At 49.6% G+C, this 17,671-nt stretch overlaps 1 protein-coding gene across 1 annotated transcript; it reads right to left on the bottom strand.

Annotated features, from left to right (window-relative positions):
- Positions 1 to 1,223: 1,223 nt before the first annotated feature.
- Positions 1,224 to 11,404, bottom strand: GUCA1B (guanylate cyclase activator 1B). The gene is made up of 4 exons (XM_060615536.2): positions 11,056 to 11,404; positions 4,050 to 4,199; positions 2,393 to 2,513; positions 1,224 to 1,645 (listed from the first exon to the last, which is right to left on the bottom strand). Exons 1-4 carry the CDS (start codon positions 11,260 to 11,262, stop codon positions 1,518 to 1,520), a joined length of 606 nt encoding a protein of 201 aa, XP_060471519.1. The 5' UTR covers positions 11,263 to 11,404; the 3' UTR covers positions 1,224 to 1,517.
- Positions 11,405 to 17,671: the final 6,267 nt, after the last annotated feature.

The raw sequence follows: 17,671 nt of genomic DNA on the forward strand, positions 1-17,671 counted from the left end.
AGAGAGAGACAGAGCATGAATGGGGGAGGGTCAGAGAGAGGGAGACACAGAATCTGAAACAGGCTCCAGGCTCTGAGCTGTCAGCACTGAGCCCGACATGGGGCTTGAACTCACGGACCGCGAGATCATGACCTGAGCTGAAGTCGGCCGCTTAACCGACTGAGCCACCCAGGCGCCCCGGATTGCTATTATTTTTTAATCAACCCTTTTTCACCTGAAATGTGTTTCTAAAGCAAACTTTATATGAATGGCATACCTATGAAATCGCCGTTCAGTAGGTGAGTTTTATTTTTCATCCATCAACATAATTGAACATTATTATGTTCAATAAATGCTTGTGGAAGGGAGGAACAATCAACGCACCACACAAGTAGGCTCCGGGGTTCCGGGGTGCGGGTTCGGTATCTGAATAGAACGAGTTCCTGTTCTGAGTTCCTTAGCACCCCTCTTCAACCAGAGGGACTCCCTTTAAATCTAGTTTGTAATAGGGTCGCATATAGAGTTTGTATAACAAAATAATTCCACATCTATAACAAATAATTATCTGAGCACTGCCTGTTCAGTCCAACCTGCTCACGGATGAGATAATTGAGGTTAGGGAGAGAGAAATGGTCGTCTTGGGTCACATAGCGGCTGGAGGCAAAGCCGGGCCTAGGACCAGTTCTTCCCAGAGACAGAGAGAGGTTTCCACATCCTTCAAGGAGACACATCCGGCTTGTGGCCGGGAATCCTGGCAGGTCCATGCACAGGCAGGGGGCAGGGGGCAGGAGGCAGGGGGATGGGGGGTGGGGGTGTGGTTGGGGGTGCGGAGTGTGGATGAGGGGTAGGAACAGGGACAGAAGGATTGTGTGGGGGTGTGGGTTGACAGCAGGGACTGGGGGAGCAGCACCAGGGCAGAGCTGAAACAGCCCCTTTAAGCACAGCCGACCCCTCCAAGGACGGGAAGACCAGAGCCTTACAGGATGCAGTTTTCCCTTGTTGACACCCCTGGTGAGGACAGGTTGGGGAGGGGGAGGCAAGAGCCCTCCCCATGAACTCCTCAGGATCCTGGGGGGGGGGGTGTAATTATTATCACACTCACCCCCCGACTCCTATTTCTGTGTCACACTGTGTGGGCACTCTCGTTGCTAATTTGGTCTATGGGACCCCCCAGCCCCACCCTCCCAGTATTGCCCTGCTTCCGGCTGAGAACCCTGTAGGAGACTGTGGAAACCACCCCCCCACCCCCCCACCCCCGCCGCCAACACATACTTGTTCCAGAAGCAGTTGAAGGGAGAGAGAGGAAACCAGTTCCCTTCACCACCCCAGTACATCCTCCCAGTGGACCGTCTCCCATTGGCCACTTCAGCCCAACGGCCCCTACCCCCTGCTCAGTCCCAACCCCTTTCATGGTGGGGGGGGGGGGCAGATAAGAGTGAGCATACACAGGCTGAGCCAGGGCCCCTCCCACTACTCTGGAAACCTGGTGAACCCGGAGTCTTGGAGGGGCCTGTGGACTCCCGAAGGCCCCAGACCCCTCAGAACATGGCGCTTTTCCGCCTCTGCTGAGAGATCCAGCCACCGGGGTTCATGTCCATCTGGAGCATCTTCATCACCCACTTGTCACGACGGGCACCTTCAATGAACTCATTCAGAGACAGCTGGCCTGGGCAAGGGGTAGGAGAGATGGTCATGCGGGAGAGTGGAAGAAATGGGGTCGGGGGCGAGAGGAGAGGCCTTCCCTCCCAGGGCGCGTCCTCTTGCACAAACCGACGCCTCGTACACAAACGGGCCTGCAGTCCCAGGGCCCAAGCTCGGGGCTTGTCAACTCTCCAATTCTCCAGGAGTCTCCCGGAGGCTTCAAGGGTCTCTTTAAGGGGCTTGCTTTGCAAAGGAATTTAAGCTTTCCTTTTGCCCATGGTGCTTTCAAAATGGTCCTGAGGGCTCTTCTGGGTGTGTCCCCAGCCAGTTCCCTCCCTTCACAGCCTTGGGGCTGGTGCGTCCAGCTGCAGGGAGGAGGCCTAAATAGCCTTGGGGGGCGGGGTGGGGGGGAGCTATCCTATGCCCACCTCTCAAATACATTTACCCTATGTATTCCTCTGGAGCGTTTTTATCCCTATTTTCCAGATGAGAAAACTGAGGCCATGCTAGGAGTTTAAATGGTTTGCCTGAGTCCAAAGCTCCTATTCTCTTGCTGTGCTTGCCGGGCGGGCATCAGCAACTCCGGCCGGGGCTTAAATCACTCTGGTGAACATTGCATCACGTGCCAGTGACGCCCCTGTTATTTTGCGTCCTCCTCTCTGCACCCGGTTCACAGATGAGGATAACAGTGGCTGGGAGGTGGCGGGCCTTGTCCAAGGTCGCAGGGCCGGAAAGTGGGGGTGCTGTGGCGTGGGCAGCCCCGCCCCCTTACCATCTCCGTTCTCATCCACCAGAAGGAAGATCCTGTCCACCACCTCCTCGGGTGTGAGCAGCTGTCCTTGCTGCTCGGCCTCCTCCTCCACCCTGCAGGCTTTCTTCAGCTTGTAGATCGCCTGCGAGAGAAAACCGCTAGCTCCCTTCCTCCCTCCCTCTGCCGGGACCCCAGGCCCTCAGCCCTGCGTCCCCAGCGCTGCCCCCTAGCCTGTGCACTGTAGGACCACAGGCCCCAGACCCAAATAAAAATCCACCTGTCCTCGGGCTGCTCTCTCAGGGTCCCAGTGGCCTAGTTCCAGCTGAGGAGTGTCAGGCCTCATAGGCCACCTCATCCTGATGTCCTGTGACTGTCAAAGTGAAACCCAAGACCCTCAATGAGGGATGGACCCAGCACTGTGATGTTCCCAAGTCCACTTTGCCCAGGAGGAGATGGAGACCCAGAGGGGAAAAGAGGATACTTATGGACGTGTGTGTAAAACAGGACGAGGGGGGATACCGGCATTTGGACGAGGGAAAGGACAGGTTTCTGCCTTGCCCTGTTTCCTCTCCCCACGAGGCGGCGTTGGTGAAGTGAAGTGGGGAAGAGACAGACAAATGTGAGGGTTTTCCTCAGTTCCTTGATGGGGAGCTCCGTGGACAGAGGCCTGTCTTGTCGATCCCCAGGCCCTCACTGCCCAGTGCAGTGCCTGGCACAACGTGGGTCCCACTGACCGGGGTCTGAGAGCCCCGGGGCTAGGGCCAGCTGCAGTGCCTCCTGGGATGGATGAACTTGGGCAAACCACACAACTGCCCCGAGGTGACTTCTTTATCTGTGAAATGGGCAAACAACCGCCCCCTGGGAGTGCAGTTCTAGGGCGGTAACAGGGTGACACAGGTCAGGGGTCAGTCTGTGCTATAGTAGGTTCTTCTACTCTCATTGCTTTTTTTTTTTTTTTTTTTTTTTTAAGTTTTTGTAATGTTTATTTACTTTGAGAGAGAGAGAGAGAGATAGAGACAGAGCATGAGTCGGGGAGGGGCAGAGAGGGAGACACAGACTCCGGAGCAGGCTCCAGGCCCTGAGCTGTCAGCACAGAGCCCGACCCGGGGCTCGAACTCACGAGCTGTGAGATCATGACCTGAGCCGAAGTCAGAGACACTTAACCGACCGAGCCACCCAGGTGCCTCTCACTGGCACCTCTCATGCCTCATGCCTCTCACCTCTTAATTGCCTCTCATTAATTTACTCTTCTTTTTTCTAATTTCTTGAGATGACTTCTAACATCAGCGATTTCCAGCCTCTTAATTTTCTGACATCTACCTTTTAAGGCGCTAAAATGCTCTGCAAGTCCAGCGTCGGCCGCACTCCACAGCCGATTATGTTACATGAGCATTATTATCCGGCTCCATGCACTTGGTGCGTATATGCACGTGATGTAACGTCTTTCATTTATGGAGGAGTTAGGAATGTACCGCCTTATTTCCAAACAGATGGGGATTTTTTTAAGGTATCTTTTTGTAGTGGATTTCTAGCTTAATTCTGACCTTTGTCAGAAAGCACCCTCCGAATGATCCCCGTGCTCCTTCCCCCACCCCAGCCCTGGGGGCCCCCACTTGAGGGGCGGGGCCTCAGAGCCCAGCAGCGCTCACGCGCCCAGGCCCCACGGGCGGATGCTGACCTCCACAATGTCGAGCAGCTCCAGGCGGTCAATGCAGCCATTGCGGTCCTTGTCATAGATCTTGAAGGTCCACTTCAGCTTGTGTTCCAGGGTGCCCCTCAGCACGAGGTTCAGGGCGGCCACATACTCCAAGAAGTCGATGGTGTTGTCCTGCAGCGGGAGTGGGAGCTGTGAGGTCCCTCCCGCCTTCCCCAGAGCTCAGGCGAGGGCCCGATGCTGGGCCGTCCGTGCCTACAAATCCAAGGCTTTGCCTCTAGCCATCCACGTGGCTTCTACGGCCACCCCGTCATTCTTTCCCAGTCTGTGATCACTCAACTCTAACCGTCCTTCAAGGCCCAGCTCAAGGGTCCCCTCTTTCAGGAAGCCCTCCTTCTCTGACCATCTACAGTGGTCTGTCTCTCTTGATCCCTCTTCTAACATTCACAACACTTACACTTTAATCCGCACAGTTTGGGCCTTATTCTGGCATCGCCACTTGGCCGTTTCGTAAGTCTGTCTCATTCTTGAGCTGTATTCTACATATGCTCCTGGAGAAAAGAGGGGCTTACGTTGCCTTTGTCTACCCTTTGTGCTTAGCATGGCGCCACTTATGTGCAGAGTCAGGGTCTCAAAAGTATTTATGAATCAATGAATACGTGATTGACTTAATTTCAATCTGGGACTAAGGCACCTCTGGAAGATGAGAAAGCAGTGCTCATGGCAAAAATGTCCTTTATCCTTTTACACCTTCCGAGCCCGAGGGGAGGCAGACAGGCGATGGCTCCAGCCCCGTGTGGACATTACCTTCCCTGAAGGACAGGCATCCTCTGTCCCCACCCAGGAAGGAGGGCGGGAGACAGAGCTAAGGTGCTAAACCCCCAGAGGTAGGAGACGGGCACAGTCTGCTTCTGTGGCGACTCTGACCAGGTCACTGAAACTCCTTCTAACACAAATGTGGCAACAATTACTCGAAAAGCAGTCAACAAGAGGCAGGGGGCACACCTGCTTCTTGCCCTTCTACGCCAGTCGAGTGTGAGGGGAGAGGCTTGAGGTGATGGTGTCCGCAGTGGGCTGGTCAGGGTGAGCTTCACAAGGGTGTTCCCACTTATGGGTGCTCCCTCCCGTCTTCTTTTTTTTTTTTTTTTTAATTTTTTTTTAACATTTATTTATTTTTGAGACAGAGAGAGAGCATGAACAGGGGAGGGTCAGAGAAAGAGGGAGACACAGAATCTGAAACAGGTTCCAGGCTCTGAGCTGTCAGCACAGAGCCCGACGCGGGGCTCGAACCCACGGACCGCGAGATCATGACCTGAGCCGAAGTCGGACGCTCAACCGACTAAGCCACCCAGGCACCCCTTCCTCCCATCTTCTGAGGGTGGGGACCTCAGCTCTCCAAAGCCAGAAGCTGAGTCATCACTCTCCCAGGAGTGGCTGTCGCTCACAGGACTTTGTCATCAGAAATGACATCGCTGGCCCAGAGCACCTCTGTCCTACTGGGTCATGCCACTCAGGCGGCCCCACCCCCAGATCAAGGGGTGCTTGGGTGAGCAACAAGTAAACCACAGAACACAGCAGAACATGAGGCAAATTAGAAAGCCTAAGGAAAAACCAAGAAGAAAACAAAATGAGCCCACTTCAACACCCAAAGTGTCATGTCATATATATATATATATATATATATATATATATATATAACTATATATATAACTATATATATAACATGATATATATATGTATATATATATATATATATACATATATATATCATGTTGGCCATTATTATTTTTTAAGTTATTTTTTAATGTTTATTTTGAGAGAGAGAGAGAGAGAGAGAGTATGGGGGAGGGGCAGAGAGAGAGGGAGACACTGAATCCCAAGCAGGCTCCAGGCTCTGAGCTATCAGCACACAGCCCGACATGGGGCTCGAACTCATAAACCGTGAGATCATGACCTGAGCCGAAGTCAGATGCTCAACCGACTGAGCCACCCAGGTGCCCCCCAAAGTGTCTATTTCAACATCTTTTATGCGGTTACTTCTGGTCTTCCACACCCCCCACCATGTATTTACCTAATCAAGGTCAGACTGTAGCTATGTTATTTCCTGGATTTTCATCTTAAAATGCCCCATGTCTTTACAATTAATTGAAATCATACCTTTTATTTTTTTGAGGGGTACTCCCCTCAAGCAGTCCCTTGTGCTGAATGAACCTGGTTTAAATATTTTATGTTACACAATGAACATCTTTGTGTGTGTGTATATATATATATGTATATATATATTTACAATATATATATAGTGTGTATATATATATTTACTATATATATATATTGTGTGTGTATATATATATATATATATTTCATATATCTCTGGTAATTTCTTTAGGGTAGGTTCTTAGCAATGGCTATTCTTTTCTCTTTTTTCACTAGTGTTTAATCCGCTGTTTGTGTCAGTCTATCATTCTATGAGATTTTGTCACACATGAAGCTATGAGTAGTATCAAATATCAATACGAGGACGCTCTCTGTTACCACTTAAGAGTTACATCCTTCCTCCGACCAGACTGTCACTCTCGGCAGCCATTAATCTGATCGCCATCACTATAGCGTATCCACTTGAAGAATGGTATACAAATGGAATCACACAGTATGTAGCCCTTTAAGGTGGGCTTGTTGTGCTCAGTGCAAAGCCCTGGGGAGTCATCCAAGCTGTTGAGTGTATCAGCACTCCCTTCCCTGCTATCGCTGAGTGGTCCTCCACTGCATGAATAGCCCCTCATTTATTCTACTCACTCATTGAAGGTTATCCGACTTGTTTCCAACAACCGCCCCTCCCCCGCAAGCTTTATTGAGATATAATTGCCGAATAGCCTTTTAAAGAACATTGTGTAAGTTTAAGGTATACGCTGTGATGATTGGTTGTTCTTTAAAAGATTATTTTCATCAGTAATTGTTACTTATTAAGTTTGCTAAAAATTAACCTTATGTTTTTTTTAATAAGAGTAGGAAAATGTATGCAAAATGGCTGGTAGGGGTGTCTGGGGGGCTCAGTCAGTTAAGTGTCCAACTTTGGCTCAGGTCATGATCTCACGGTTTGTGAGTTCGAGTGCGCTGACAGTGAGAAGCCTGCTTGGGATTCTCTCTCTCCCTCTGTCTCTGCCCTTCCCCAACTTGTTCTCTCTCTCTCTCAAAATAAATAAATAAACTTTAAAAAGGGTTATAAATAAAAAAGAAAGAAAGCAAAATGGCTGGTAGGAACCGTCTATTTCACACACACCATTTCTCTTAGGTTTGTTATACCCACTTTACGGATGAGGAAACTGAGACTCAGAGAGGTTAAATAAGTTGCTCAAGGGAAGCCCACTCTGGAAATGGCAGAGCCTTTCAAGCTACATGTCTTTTCTAGTTCAAGTTGAGAACTTTCTTACTCCTCTCAAGGTATATGACTGTCTAAAAAAAATGAGCCTTGTATCTAGCACCACAGAGAGAAAAACCAAAAAACCAAAACCACTGATAAATCCTTCCTCTCCAGCTCTATAGATTCTCCAACATTCTTTGTCTAGAACATTCTGTCCTGACAGCATCCTCCCTCAACATGACACGGTTACCACAATGAGCCCTTGCCTCCCATGAGGCACACTAGAGTTAGCCCTTCCCAAGGAGTGACCTCAGCTGTAAAGTTGCTCCGACCCCAGGACGAGACCTGGGAAGCTCCCAGCTGGGACTCACTCATCTCACGCTCTGTGCCGGGCCCTCGTCAGCTTCAATTACCCACAGAGCAATGGGAAGATGATGGAAATGCCTCTGTCCACTCAAGAGTAGGAGCAGAAGTGACAGGCGTGTGATCTGCTCTGTGGGATTACCTGCCCCATTTCTCCCTGAATTGGCTGCATTTGTGCACCAGCCCCGGCCTTAGCACACGTTACATAAGGATCCCAAATGACATTTGATTTCACCTTCCCTTTGCTTCCATCCCAGTGCATCGCAGGGCAACCACTGGAGAGAAGAGTGTCGCAAGGGAGAGGCGTAGCAGGGATGAGGCGCTCTGGCCTCTTTGCCTCCACCAAACTCCCATTTCTATCACCCTAGGTTAAAATTTTTTTTAATGTTTATTCATTTTTGAAAGAGGGAGCATGAGCGGAGGAGGGGGAGACAGAGCAGGAGACACAGAATTGGAAGCAGGATCCAAGCTGTGAGCTGTCAGCACAGAGCCCGACGCGGGGCTCGAGCCCACGAACCGTGAGATCATGACCCGAGCCGAAGTCGGACGCTTCGCCCACTGAACCACCCAGGCGCCGCGCTGTCACCTCAGATTTCGACATGTGAGCTGTATCTATGAACTCTTGATTTTATTTGTCTCCGAAAGCTCAGACCAGTTGCCCAGAAATCGGACTCACTAACATCAAGATGGTGCCAATGTGGGGAGTGGAGAAGGGTGTGGGTTTGGAGACAGAAACTAAGCGGGAAAAGAAAGAAAAAGGCTCAGTCCCTGACAGAGGAACTTACCACACCTCTGGAAAGCTCTTCCTCAACAGTAGAATTCCAATTAATAAATGGAGAAGGGATGGTGGAATGCGAAAACTATCGATGGATGCCAAAGCTAGCAGATGAAAATCAGAGGAGCGCCAGGATATTGACTTCTCTCAAAGTAGCTCCCTATAAGATGCTTGTTAATTACAAAGGAAAAATGGTAACTTTCCGGGGGAGAAACCTGGCAGACACCATGTAACCAACCCCTGTAATGGGATAAACCAACATCATGTGCCCCCGACAGGAGGCACTGAGAAGGACATGAGATCACTCCTGGGGCATTTCTGCCAGAAATGGAAAACCTGAGTCTAATCACAAAGCCACACTGAACAAACCCAAATTGTGGGATGTTCTACCAAATTAACTGGCCTGCAATCTTCAAAAATGTCAGCGTCAAATAAGACAAAAGCTAAGCATTGAAGGTTCTGAATTAAAGACTAGAGACAGGACAAATAAATGCAATGCGTGATCAGATCCCACCCCACCCCCCCAACCCCGCTCCAAATAAGAAAAACAAGCAAGCAATATAGAGAACATATCACATGTCAAATTGACAAAACTTGAATATGGATTAGCTAATAGAATTGGGTCAATATTGAATTTCCTGATTTTCATCTTTGTATTAGGTTATTTAAGAGCACGTCCTTGTTCTTAGAAAGAACACACTGAAATACTTAGGGGTAAAAGGATGTGATGTCTCCAACTTTCTCTAAAGAAAGACAGACATGCACATGCACAGAATGATAAAGCAAATGAGGCAAAATGTACAATTGGACAAATTGTACATAGGAGTTACTTATGCTATTCTTTCAACTTGGTATACATTTGAAATACCATCAAAAATAAAAGTTCTAAAGAAAGGAAAACAACAGTCAATGAATATCATGTGCTAATTTGTAAAAGAGATACGGTATAAGGAGTACAGCTGTACCAGGCCCACAGGCTTGGCAATCCCCCCTTCCCATTTAAGTTTCTTTATTTAGAGAGAGAGGGAGGGCACATACACACACAAGCAGGAGAGGGGCAGTGAGAGAGGGAGAACGCCAAGCAGGCTCCATGCTGCCAGTGTAGTGTCCCATGCGGGGCTCAAACTCACGAACCGAGATCATGACCTGAGCCGAAACCAAGAGTTGGACGCTTCACTGACGGAGCCACCCAGGTGTCCCTTGACAATCCCTTTTGGATCTTGAGTTGCTATCCTACTGAATTTTAAGGTGAATGTGGGGAAGATTGATACATTTATGATAGCAAATCTTGTTGTGTGTGATCTGGTTTGTTTTAAAACCATTTTCTCTCTTAAAAACAAAACAAAACAAACTGCCTTCTAAGCAGGCACACTCGACTGGGAGTCAGGACCCTTGAGTATACGACCTTGGGCAAATCAGCTCACTTCCTCTTGTCCCAGTTTTCTCTTCATTTGGATCATTAAATGGGCTGCAGAAGGCTCGGAGGAGAGGGGGCAGAAGAGAAGCTTGGAGAAGTCTGAATGTACTCTGTGCCCCACGAGGGAGTCCATAGGTTTCATCTCTAAGGAGGTTTCTGTTGCCCTGACGCTACCCCACCCTCCATCCCCCTACAGATGCACGCTAACTAGTACCCGGACAAGGTCAGACCCAAACAGGCTTTCCCAGTGATTCAGCCTAAAAAGTGAAGCTCTCCACGCATGGAAAAGTACAGAGGCTTTCTCCAGATTAATTATCTAGGTCCAACAACCACCCCCCTCAACTCGGGGAGGCTGAAGTAGGTACTTGAGGCAAATCGAATGATTTGAAGGGTCGTGGAGGCCCTGGACTGAAAGCCTTAAATAACGAAGGGGTTTCCATTTCTGAATTCTATTTCCAGGGGTGGATTGACAAAATGCAGTATCTTCTCAGCTGCAGGTGCCATTGGAAGGCTTAAAGAAATCCTGTGGTGGAATGGTCTCATGGAATCTTCCATGGCTTGGAGAGTTGTAAGGGACTTTTACATGATCCGTTCAACTGCCCGGTCAGTGCAGGAGGCCCTCCCAGCATGCTGGAATGGGAGACCTGACCAGTCTCAATTCCAAGGACCCCAACAAAGGGGAGATCACAGTCTATACCAAGAGAGCTCATCCTTTTGGGACAGCTCTTTAGCTCCTTATCTTTAGAGTGACAGGGGCTCTGGTGGGTGTGGGAGACCAGGTCCTTGGGCTGTAGAGCCTTGGCCAAAAATACACCAATTGAGGACTGGACTGTGTGCCCTTCTGCCCAGCCCACCTCCTCTCAGCAGGTGGACAGAGGGAGGCAGGAAGAGCAGAGAGACAGGGGAGAGAAGATGAGATGGAGAGGAGAGAAGGAAAGATGGGAAGGGACCAAATGATGGGAAGAGAGAAGAGTTTGGGGAAAGAGAGACAGAAAACGTGAGCAGGAAATGGAGAGCAGAGCAGGGGGACTGGGGACGGGCCGCTCCCTCCCACCGGTGACGCTCCCTCAGCTCAGTGGGAAACGAGCTGGCCCCCACACCCCCTTCAGTGCCTTACCCCATTCTTGTCGAAGGCTCGGAACATGCCTTCTACGTACTGGGTGGCCTCCTCGTTGCCTGTGACCTTGAAGAAGCGCTTAAACTCGTGCATGAAGAGAGAGCCGCTGGGGCACTCCACCACGAACTTCTTGTACCACTCCTGGAGCTCGGCCACGTCCATCTCGCCGGCCGCCTCCGCCTCCTCCCAGCTGAACTGCTGCCCCATCCCGGCCTGGAGGGATGTCGGGGGTCTGTGCCTCCTCCTGGGCTTCTGCCGATTGATGCCTTAGGCCGGGGCCCTCTTCCTCCCTTTCCTCTGCCTGGCCGGCCTCTTCATCATCTCCTGGCCACTGGGCAGCGCAGGGGCAGGCGGCAGGGCCGGGGCCGGGCCAGCTAAGCGCCCTAAGATCATTAGAAGATTCCCCTGGAAGGTCTGACCCCCAGTCAGCTAAGCTCCCCCAGCCTCACCCCTCCCTTCACTCTTGTCAACCCCGTGACTACACCACCCTGGCAGATTCTGAAGGGGGGAGAAGGGCAGGAAACGGACACCCTACCATCTCACACATGCTCCCTGTTCCATTAGTTGGGCACCGCGCTGTTCTAGAGAGGCCCATCTTGGAGACACAGGAGACTCTGAAGTCCAGAGAGGGAGTGAGACCAACTCCTAGCCCGTAAGATAGAGCCTGCTGGTGATCTGGGCCTCACTCACATGGGCCAGTGAGAAGCAGCAGATTCTATGATGTGAAGGCCTCCAGGTGGGCAGTTCTGTCCCCGAGCTCAGGGCCAGACACCCCTGAGTCTTCAAGTTTTCCATTTTCCAACTTAAAGTACAAACGCTTCCTTCCAACACCCTTCACCCAAGACCTAGAAACAAGGCATTCCCTACTTTCTCTCCTAAGTGTGAATATGTGAGAAGGATCTGTGAGCGCGGCTTAAAAGATCTCTGAAGGCTCTTACTTTTATGTTTGCGAATTTGTTTCCGAATCAATTATATATTCGTGCTTATTTTAATGTAATATTAAAATGATACCTTCCAGAAACCAGAAAATCGAATGCACTTTTCTAGATTTTAGGAGTTGTTCCGGGGGGGTCTTGTAATCTCAGGGGTGACACTGCCTGTCTCCCGTTGACCAGTCACTCCCGAATTGTTCTGTACACCCCCAGGCCTGACTCCCTCGCTCACATACCCCCCTGCCCCCCGCCTCCATTCATCCCTAATCTCTTGAAGTTCTTCTAAGTTTTTGCCATTCCTTTAAAAACATTTTTTTTCAGGTTTTTATTTTTGAGACAGAGAGAGAGAGAGAGAGAGAGCACAAGCAGGGGAGGGGAAGAGAGAGAGGGAGACACAAAATCTGAAGCAGGTTCCAAGCTGTCAGCCCAGAGCCCGATGTGGGGCTGGAACCCACAAACCGCAAGATCTTGACCTGAGCTGATGTCGGATGCTTAAGGGACTGAGCCGCCCAGCGCCTCACTGCCATTCATGAAGTAGGAGCCCCACTTCCTGTCATCTTTCCAAGCACTCATGGATCTTTCTGCCACATTCTTTGGGGTCAGGAGAGTACAGCTCATCGCCTCCCTGCTCCTAACTGTTGCCTCCACTTTTTCCTCTTTTCTCCCTCAAAAATGCCAGTCTCTTTAAAGCCACGGGTGACTCTACCCACTTGCCCTCACTGGTGACTTCACTGCTTTGTCTCAGAGCACCAGCTTGGTGACGTGACATCCAGGTGGATAGCGGATCCATCCCACACTCTGGCCTCAAAAGTCCCTGAGCTTTTCTTCCACCCCACCTCGGCCTCCCGTTCACTTTGGCCCTTGGGCCAGCAGCAGCTGCAGCAACTGGGAGCTTGTTAGAAATGCCAATTCTCAGGTCTCCTCTCCCCTACTGAACCAAGAACCCTGCGCATGGGCCTAGCGATCTGTGTTTGGACAAGCCCTCCACGTGCTTCCAACGCACGCTGACGTCTGGGCACCGCTACCATAGGCCTCGCAGTCACGCATTTCTGAACCACCTCCGAAACATTCAAACATCACCGTGGCCTCCCTCTAGCTCTAACACCTTCACCCAACAACGCACCAGCCGGAGACTTGGAACTTGCTGATCTCTTTGTTTTTTAACATCTGTCACCCTGTTCATATCCTCGCTTTCCTCCTTATCCTCACCCACGGCCCAGGGCTCTTGCCATTTCCTTGCCATGACCTTGACCTTTGTGCTCCTCTCTCCCTCTAAGTACTTGGTTGGCAAAACCCAACCTTGGCTAAAGCCACTAACCGTTCGCTAACAGCTCACCTGCACCCAGGAGGTGACGGTAGTACATGTTAGTCCCCGCGGATGTCACTCTCCCCCTCCTGAGAGGACTTTTCCACAAGCCGCCTGCCCTCAGACCTCACTCACTCTCGCGTTCAGCTGATGACCTTGTTACAAGCTTTGCTTCACAGAGAAACAGATGCATCAGACGACCACTTCATCTTCCCAGGAGATTTCTCCGCACCTGTGCCCACGCACTTGACCTTCTTCCTGGGTTGATGGAAGCAGTGGCCCTTTCCCTCTCCACCTGTAAGCTCGTCAGCTAGGTCTCCTCTCTCTGCCTATCCAAGCACTTCACTCCCAGTTATTCCCTTTCTCTTCTCCATCCTCAGTTTATCCTTCTCTAATGGATCATTCCTGCCTGAGGACGGCCTTAATATCACCTTTATTAAACAAAACAAAACAAAACAAAACAAAACAAAAAACAAAACTCCTTCCTTGACTCCACATTCAGGGTCCCGTTATGGGGCTTTCATATGCTTTTGCCTTTACGAGTCATAAAATAAATATTCAGTAAATAAATATTAAAAATATTTTGTCACCCATTGGTATAAAGATGAATATAATCCAGTCTGGACTGTACTCTCTTCCTTCCTTCCTTCCCTCCTTCCTTCCTCCCTCCCTTTCCTTCCTTCCTTCCTTACCCCCCTTCCTTCCTTCCTTCCTTCCTTCCTTCCTTCCTTCCTTCCCCACCTCTCTTCCTCCATTCCTTCCTTCCTTCCTCCCTCCCTCTCTCCTCCCCTTTTTATTTTTCCCCTTCCTTCCTTATTTTGAAATAAATTAAACATTTTTTAAAGTATTTTTTTTTTTGGGGGGGGAGCACATGCAGAGAGAGGCCGAGAGAGGGGGACAGAGGATCCAAAGCAGACTCTGCACTGACAGGCCAACAGCAACAAGCCTGACGCGGGGCTTGAACTCACAAACCGCGAGATCATGATCTGAATGAAGTCGGACGCTCAACCGACTGAGCCACCCAGGTGCCCCATGTCTTCTTCTTATTCTCTCTCCAACTTACTCCAGTGGGATGCTCATCCTTGTCATTCCATGGAGAAGTGGTCACCAAAGACCTGCTTTTTTTACTCAGTCTGTCAACAGATTCATCCCAGTTCAATCAACGAGTTCTTTCCTCAAACACTCTAGGTTTCAAGAAACCACACTCCTCTGAGTTCACTCCAATCTCACTGACTACTCATCTCCTTTGCTAGCACCTCCTCCTGTTGAACAAATCTCTTTGTGCTTGGGGCTTCCAGGCTTGTTCTGGAAGTTCTCTTCTCACCTCCCCACCTATGCCCTCCCCAGAGGAGTTCACTCATCACGACATTACATACCATTTGCAGGCTGATCGCTTCCAAATTTGTACCTGCAGCCTGGACCTCTCCCCAGAACTCTGATTTATGAACCTGGCTGCCGAAGAGACATCTCTACTCAGATCGCAAACATGGCAAGGCCAAAATCAAACTCCTGATTCCCTCCCTAGATTCCTCCCCAACCCTTTTCCACCTCAGCAATAGCATTACCATTTACCCAGTTGCTTAGCCCCAAAACTAAGACCCATTCTTCAATCTTCTTTCTCTTAGATCTCATTTCAATCTACTAGTAGGCCATTCCATCAGCTCTATCTCCAAACCATATTCTGAATCCCACCACTTCTCATCGCCTCCGTTACTGCATTTCTCGTCTAGGCCATGTCCTCACACCTGGTCCCCGGCAGCAGGTCCTACCTGGTGCTTCTGCCCCCTGGACAGTAGTATGTTCTAAAGCCTAAACCAGATCGGTCACTCTCCTGCTCCAAACCTTCCTGTGGCTTCCCAGTCACTCTCAGAATTAAATCTGCACTCCTTCCCGCAGCCACGATGCAGTATGTGATCTAGTCCTTGCCTGATTGGCCTTCATGTTCCTCTGTCCTGGTCCCCAGACACACACACGGGGCCGTGCCATTGACCTTCCCGCTGCTCTTCTCCCGTGGCTTCACATGGCTGGTCTTCTGGACCACTCTCCTCTCCTCAGAAATGTCCCAACCCCACCTCAGGTAGCCATTCAAGTAATTCTGACACTATCTTATTTTATTCACAGAACTTAACTAAATCTTATTCTTCCCCGCCCCCACCCCCCCACCCCCCATTTATTGTGTCTTCACCAGAGTCCAACGTCCTTGAGGAGAGGACTTCACCATACACAATGAATTCCCAGGGTCCAGAACAGTGCTTGGCACATACAAGGAACTCAAATACTTATTGAGTAACTGAGCAAAGCTCAGCACACAGTCAGGGCTGAATGAATGAGAGCCATCAGAGCTTAATTTTACAGGACAATCCTTTGGTTCCTTTGAGAGTGCCTGGGCCAGCAGATCCCTGTTGGTGTGAAATGGCAACGGAAGGGGCCTTGAAGATCACCCAGCCCAGCGATCTCCAACCTTTTCTCCATCTCCTCACACCGGAAGACAACATGCGCCCAGCAGCTGCTGTGGCTCTGTGCCACCGGCACCCTAACGGGCTTGGTGTGGAGGAGGTGTCATCATCCCTGTCTCTTCACATCTACTGATACTTAAGCAACACCGAGGAGTGACTAAAGCACAGCACGCGTGCTCAGGTTAAGAAACTGTATGAATGAAATGGAACTCGATGTAGCCCCTGGCCAAGGAATCTAAAAATCAATTGGCTTTTCACGTGGGTCAGTTGCCCATGACCTGCCCTTAATTATTGCTGAGCTATTGAGGTATAAATATATCATTTTAAAGAGGATTAGGAGCCATATGGAGAAATGATAACCGGAAGTGAGTAATAATAGCGGGGATTTAAGGAGGGCAGGGTTAGGAATTGAGCAGGGATTTGCATAGAGAACCCTGGGGATCACAGGTGGTCAGCCATAAGCCTGGCTCTAGGAGAAGAGAAATGTTTGAGAGCAAGGAACCAGTCTGCTGAGCCTTGGTCCAAAGCCTTAATGTAAATCGCCTCTGTGCCAGTTGTTCTTGTGACCCTGTGGGACTGGGCCTCCATGCGTTTCTGAAGCCTCAACTCTCCTGTTCCCCCTCGGACACTCAGGCCCAGTGTCAGCCCTGAGGCTCTAAGGATTGCACTGTGTATTATGCTTCTTGTCTTTATTCATACACAGTCAGGTCTTTTATTCCTTAGATATTTTTCCCCCTAGTCAATCTCTTTACTTCTAAGCTTTAGGGGAAATGAGTATATTCTGCTCAAGTGCAAGGGGATGTAAATCTGGATTTTAGGTCTGAATATCTGCACTGAATACGGGGACATCTGACGGATGTCTAGGTGGCTCAGGCTCAAGTGGCTGACCCCTGATTTTGGTGCAGGTCATGAGCTCAGTTCATGAGTTTGAGCCCTGCACTGGGCTCTGTGCTGACAGTGTGGAGCCTGCTTGGGATTCTTTTTCTCTCCCTCTCTCAAAATAAACTTAAAAAAAAAAAAAAGTTAATGGGACACTTGGGTGGCTCAGTCAGTTAAGCGTCCGACTTTGGCTCAGGTCACGACCTCACAGATTGTAGGTTCAAGCCCCGCCTCGGGCTCTGTGCAGACAGCTCGGAGCCTGGAGCCTGTTTTGGATTCTGTGTCTCTCTCTGTCCCTCCCTTGCTCATACTCATTCTCTCTCTCAAAAACAAATGAATAAATATTTAAAAAATTAAAGAAACATATATGTGGATTTCTGAGTACCTCCTAGCCTTTGGAAATTAGGTTCTGGGCTGTCCCTGCCTCTAACTGACACACAAATCAGTTTCACCTTTTTTGTCTCAGCTTCATCTGTAAACTGGAAGGGTGACTAAGTGGGCTGGTCATAACTTGGTTTTCTGCTCTGTAAAATGGAGATAATCATCATAACTACTTTATTGGGTTGTTATAAAGATGAAGTAAGATAGCATCTGTAAATGACTATGTAAAATGCTTGGCATCATGTGTGGTGGTGATTATAATAAGCACGTTATGTGTTTTCTCATCTCAATTAAGCTTCGCATCAACTTCGGTAAGCAAATAAGTAAATGAAACTTCGCAGCTGCTCTAAGGGTTGTCCACACCTTAGCGATACTCTCAGGTCCTTTCCAGCTGGTGTTTAAACAGTACATACAGCACACGAGCGTCTGGAGTAGCACCCAATTTGTACTGCTTCCACTACCGGCTATTATTTAGTCAGTCTATTATCTGTCTGGGGTCAGTGTGAGGGGCTTTATAAGCTATCTATTTTAACACTCCAACCTTAGTAAGTAGGAGGTTTCCTACATTTTACTAATGTGTAAATGGAGGCTCTGCCAGGGTGAAGTATCCTGCCCAAGTTTAAATCAGTTAGCTTTGAACTCTTATCTGACTCAGGCCTGAC

Source organism: Panthera onca, chromosome B2 (genome assembly GCF_046562875.1).
Source record: "Panthera onca isolate mPanOnc1 chromosome B2, mPanOnc1 haplotype 2, whole genome shotgun sequence".
Classification (NCBI taxonomy): Eukaryota; Metazoa; Chordata; class Mammalia; order Carnivora; family Felidae; genus Panthera; species Panthera onca.

Coding starts and splice junctions, on each gene's coding strand:
- GUCA1B (XM_060615536.2), bottom strand. CDS start 11,262: ATGGGGCAGCAGTTCAGCTGGGAGGAGGCGGAGGCGGCCGGCGAGATG. Junction 4,200..11,055: donor GAGCCTTCGACAAGAATGGG/GTAAGGCACTGA, acceptor CTCCCGCTGCAG/GACAACACCATCGACTTCTT. Junction 1,646..2,392: donor GGTGGATGAGAACGGAGATG/GTAAGGGGGCGG, acceptor CCCCTTGCCCAG/GCCAGCTGTCTCTGAATGAG.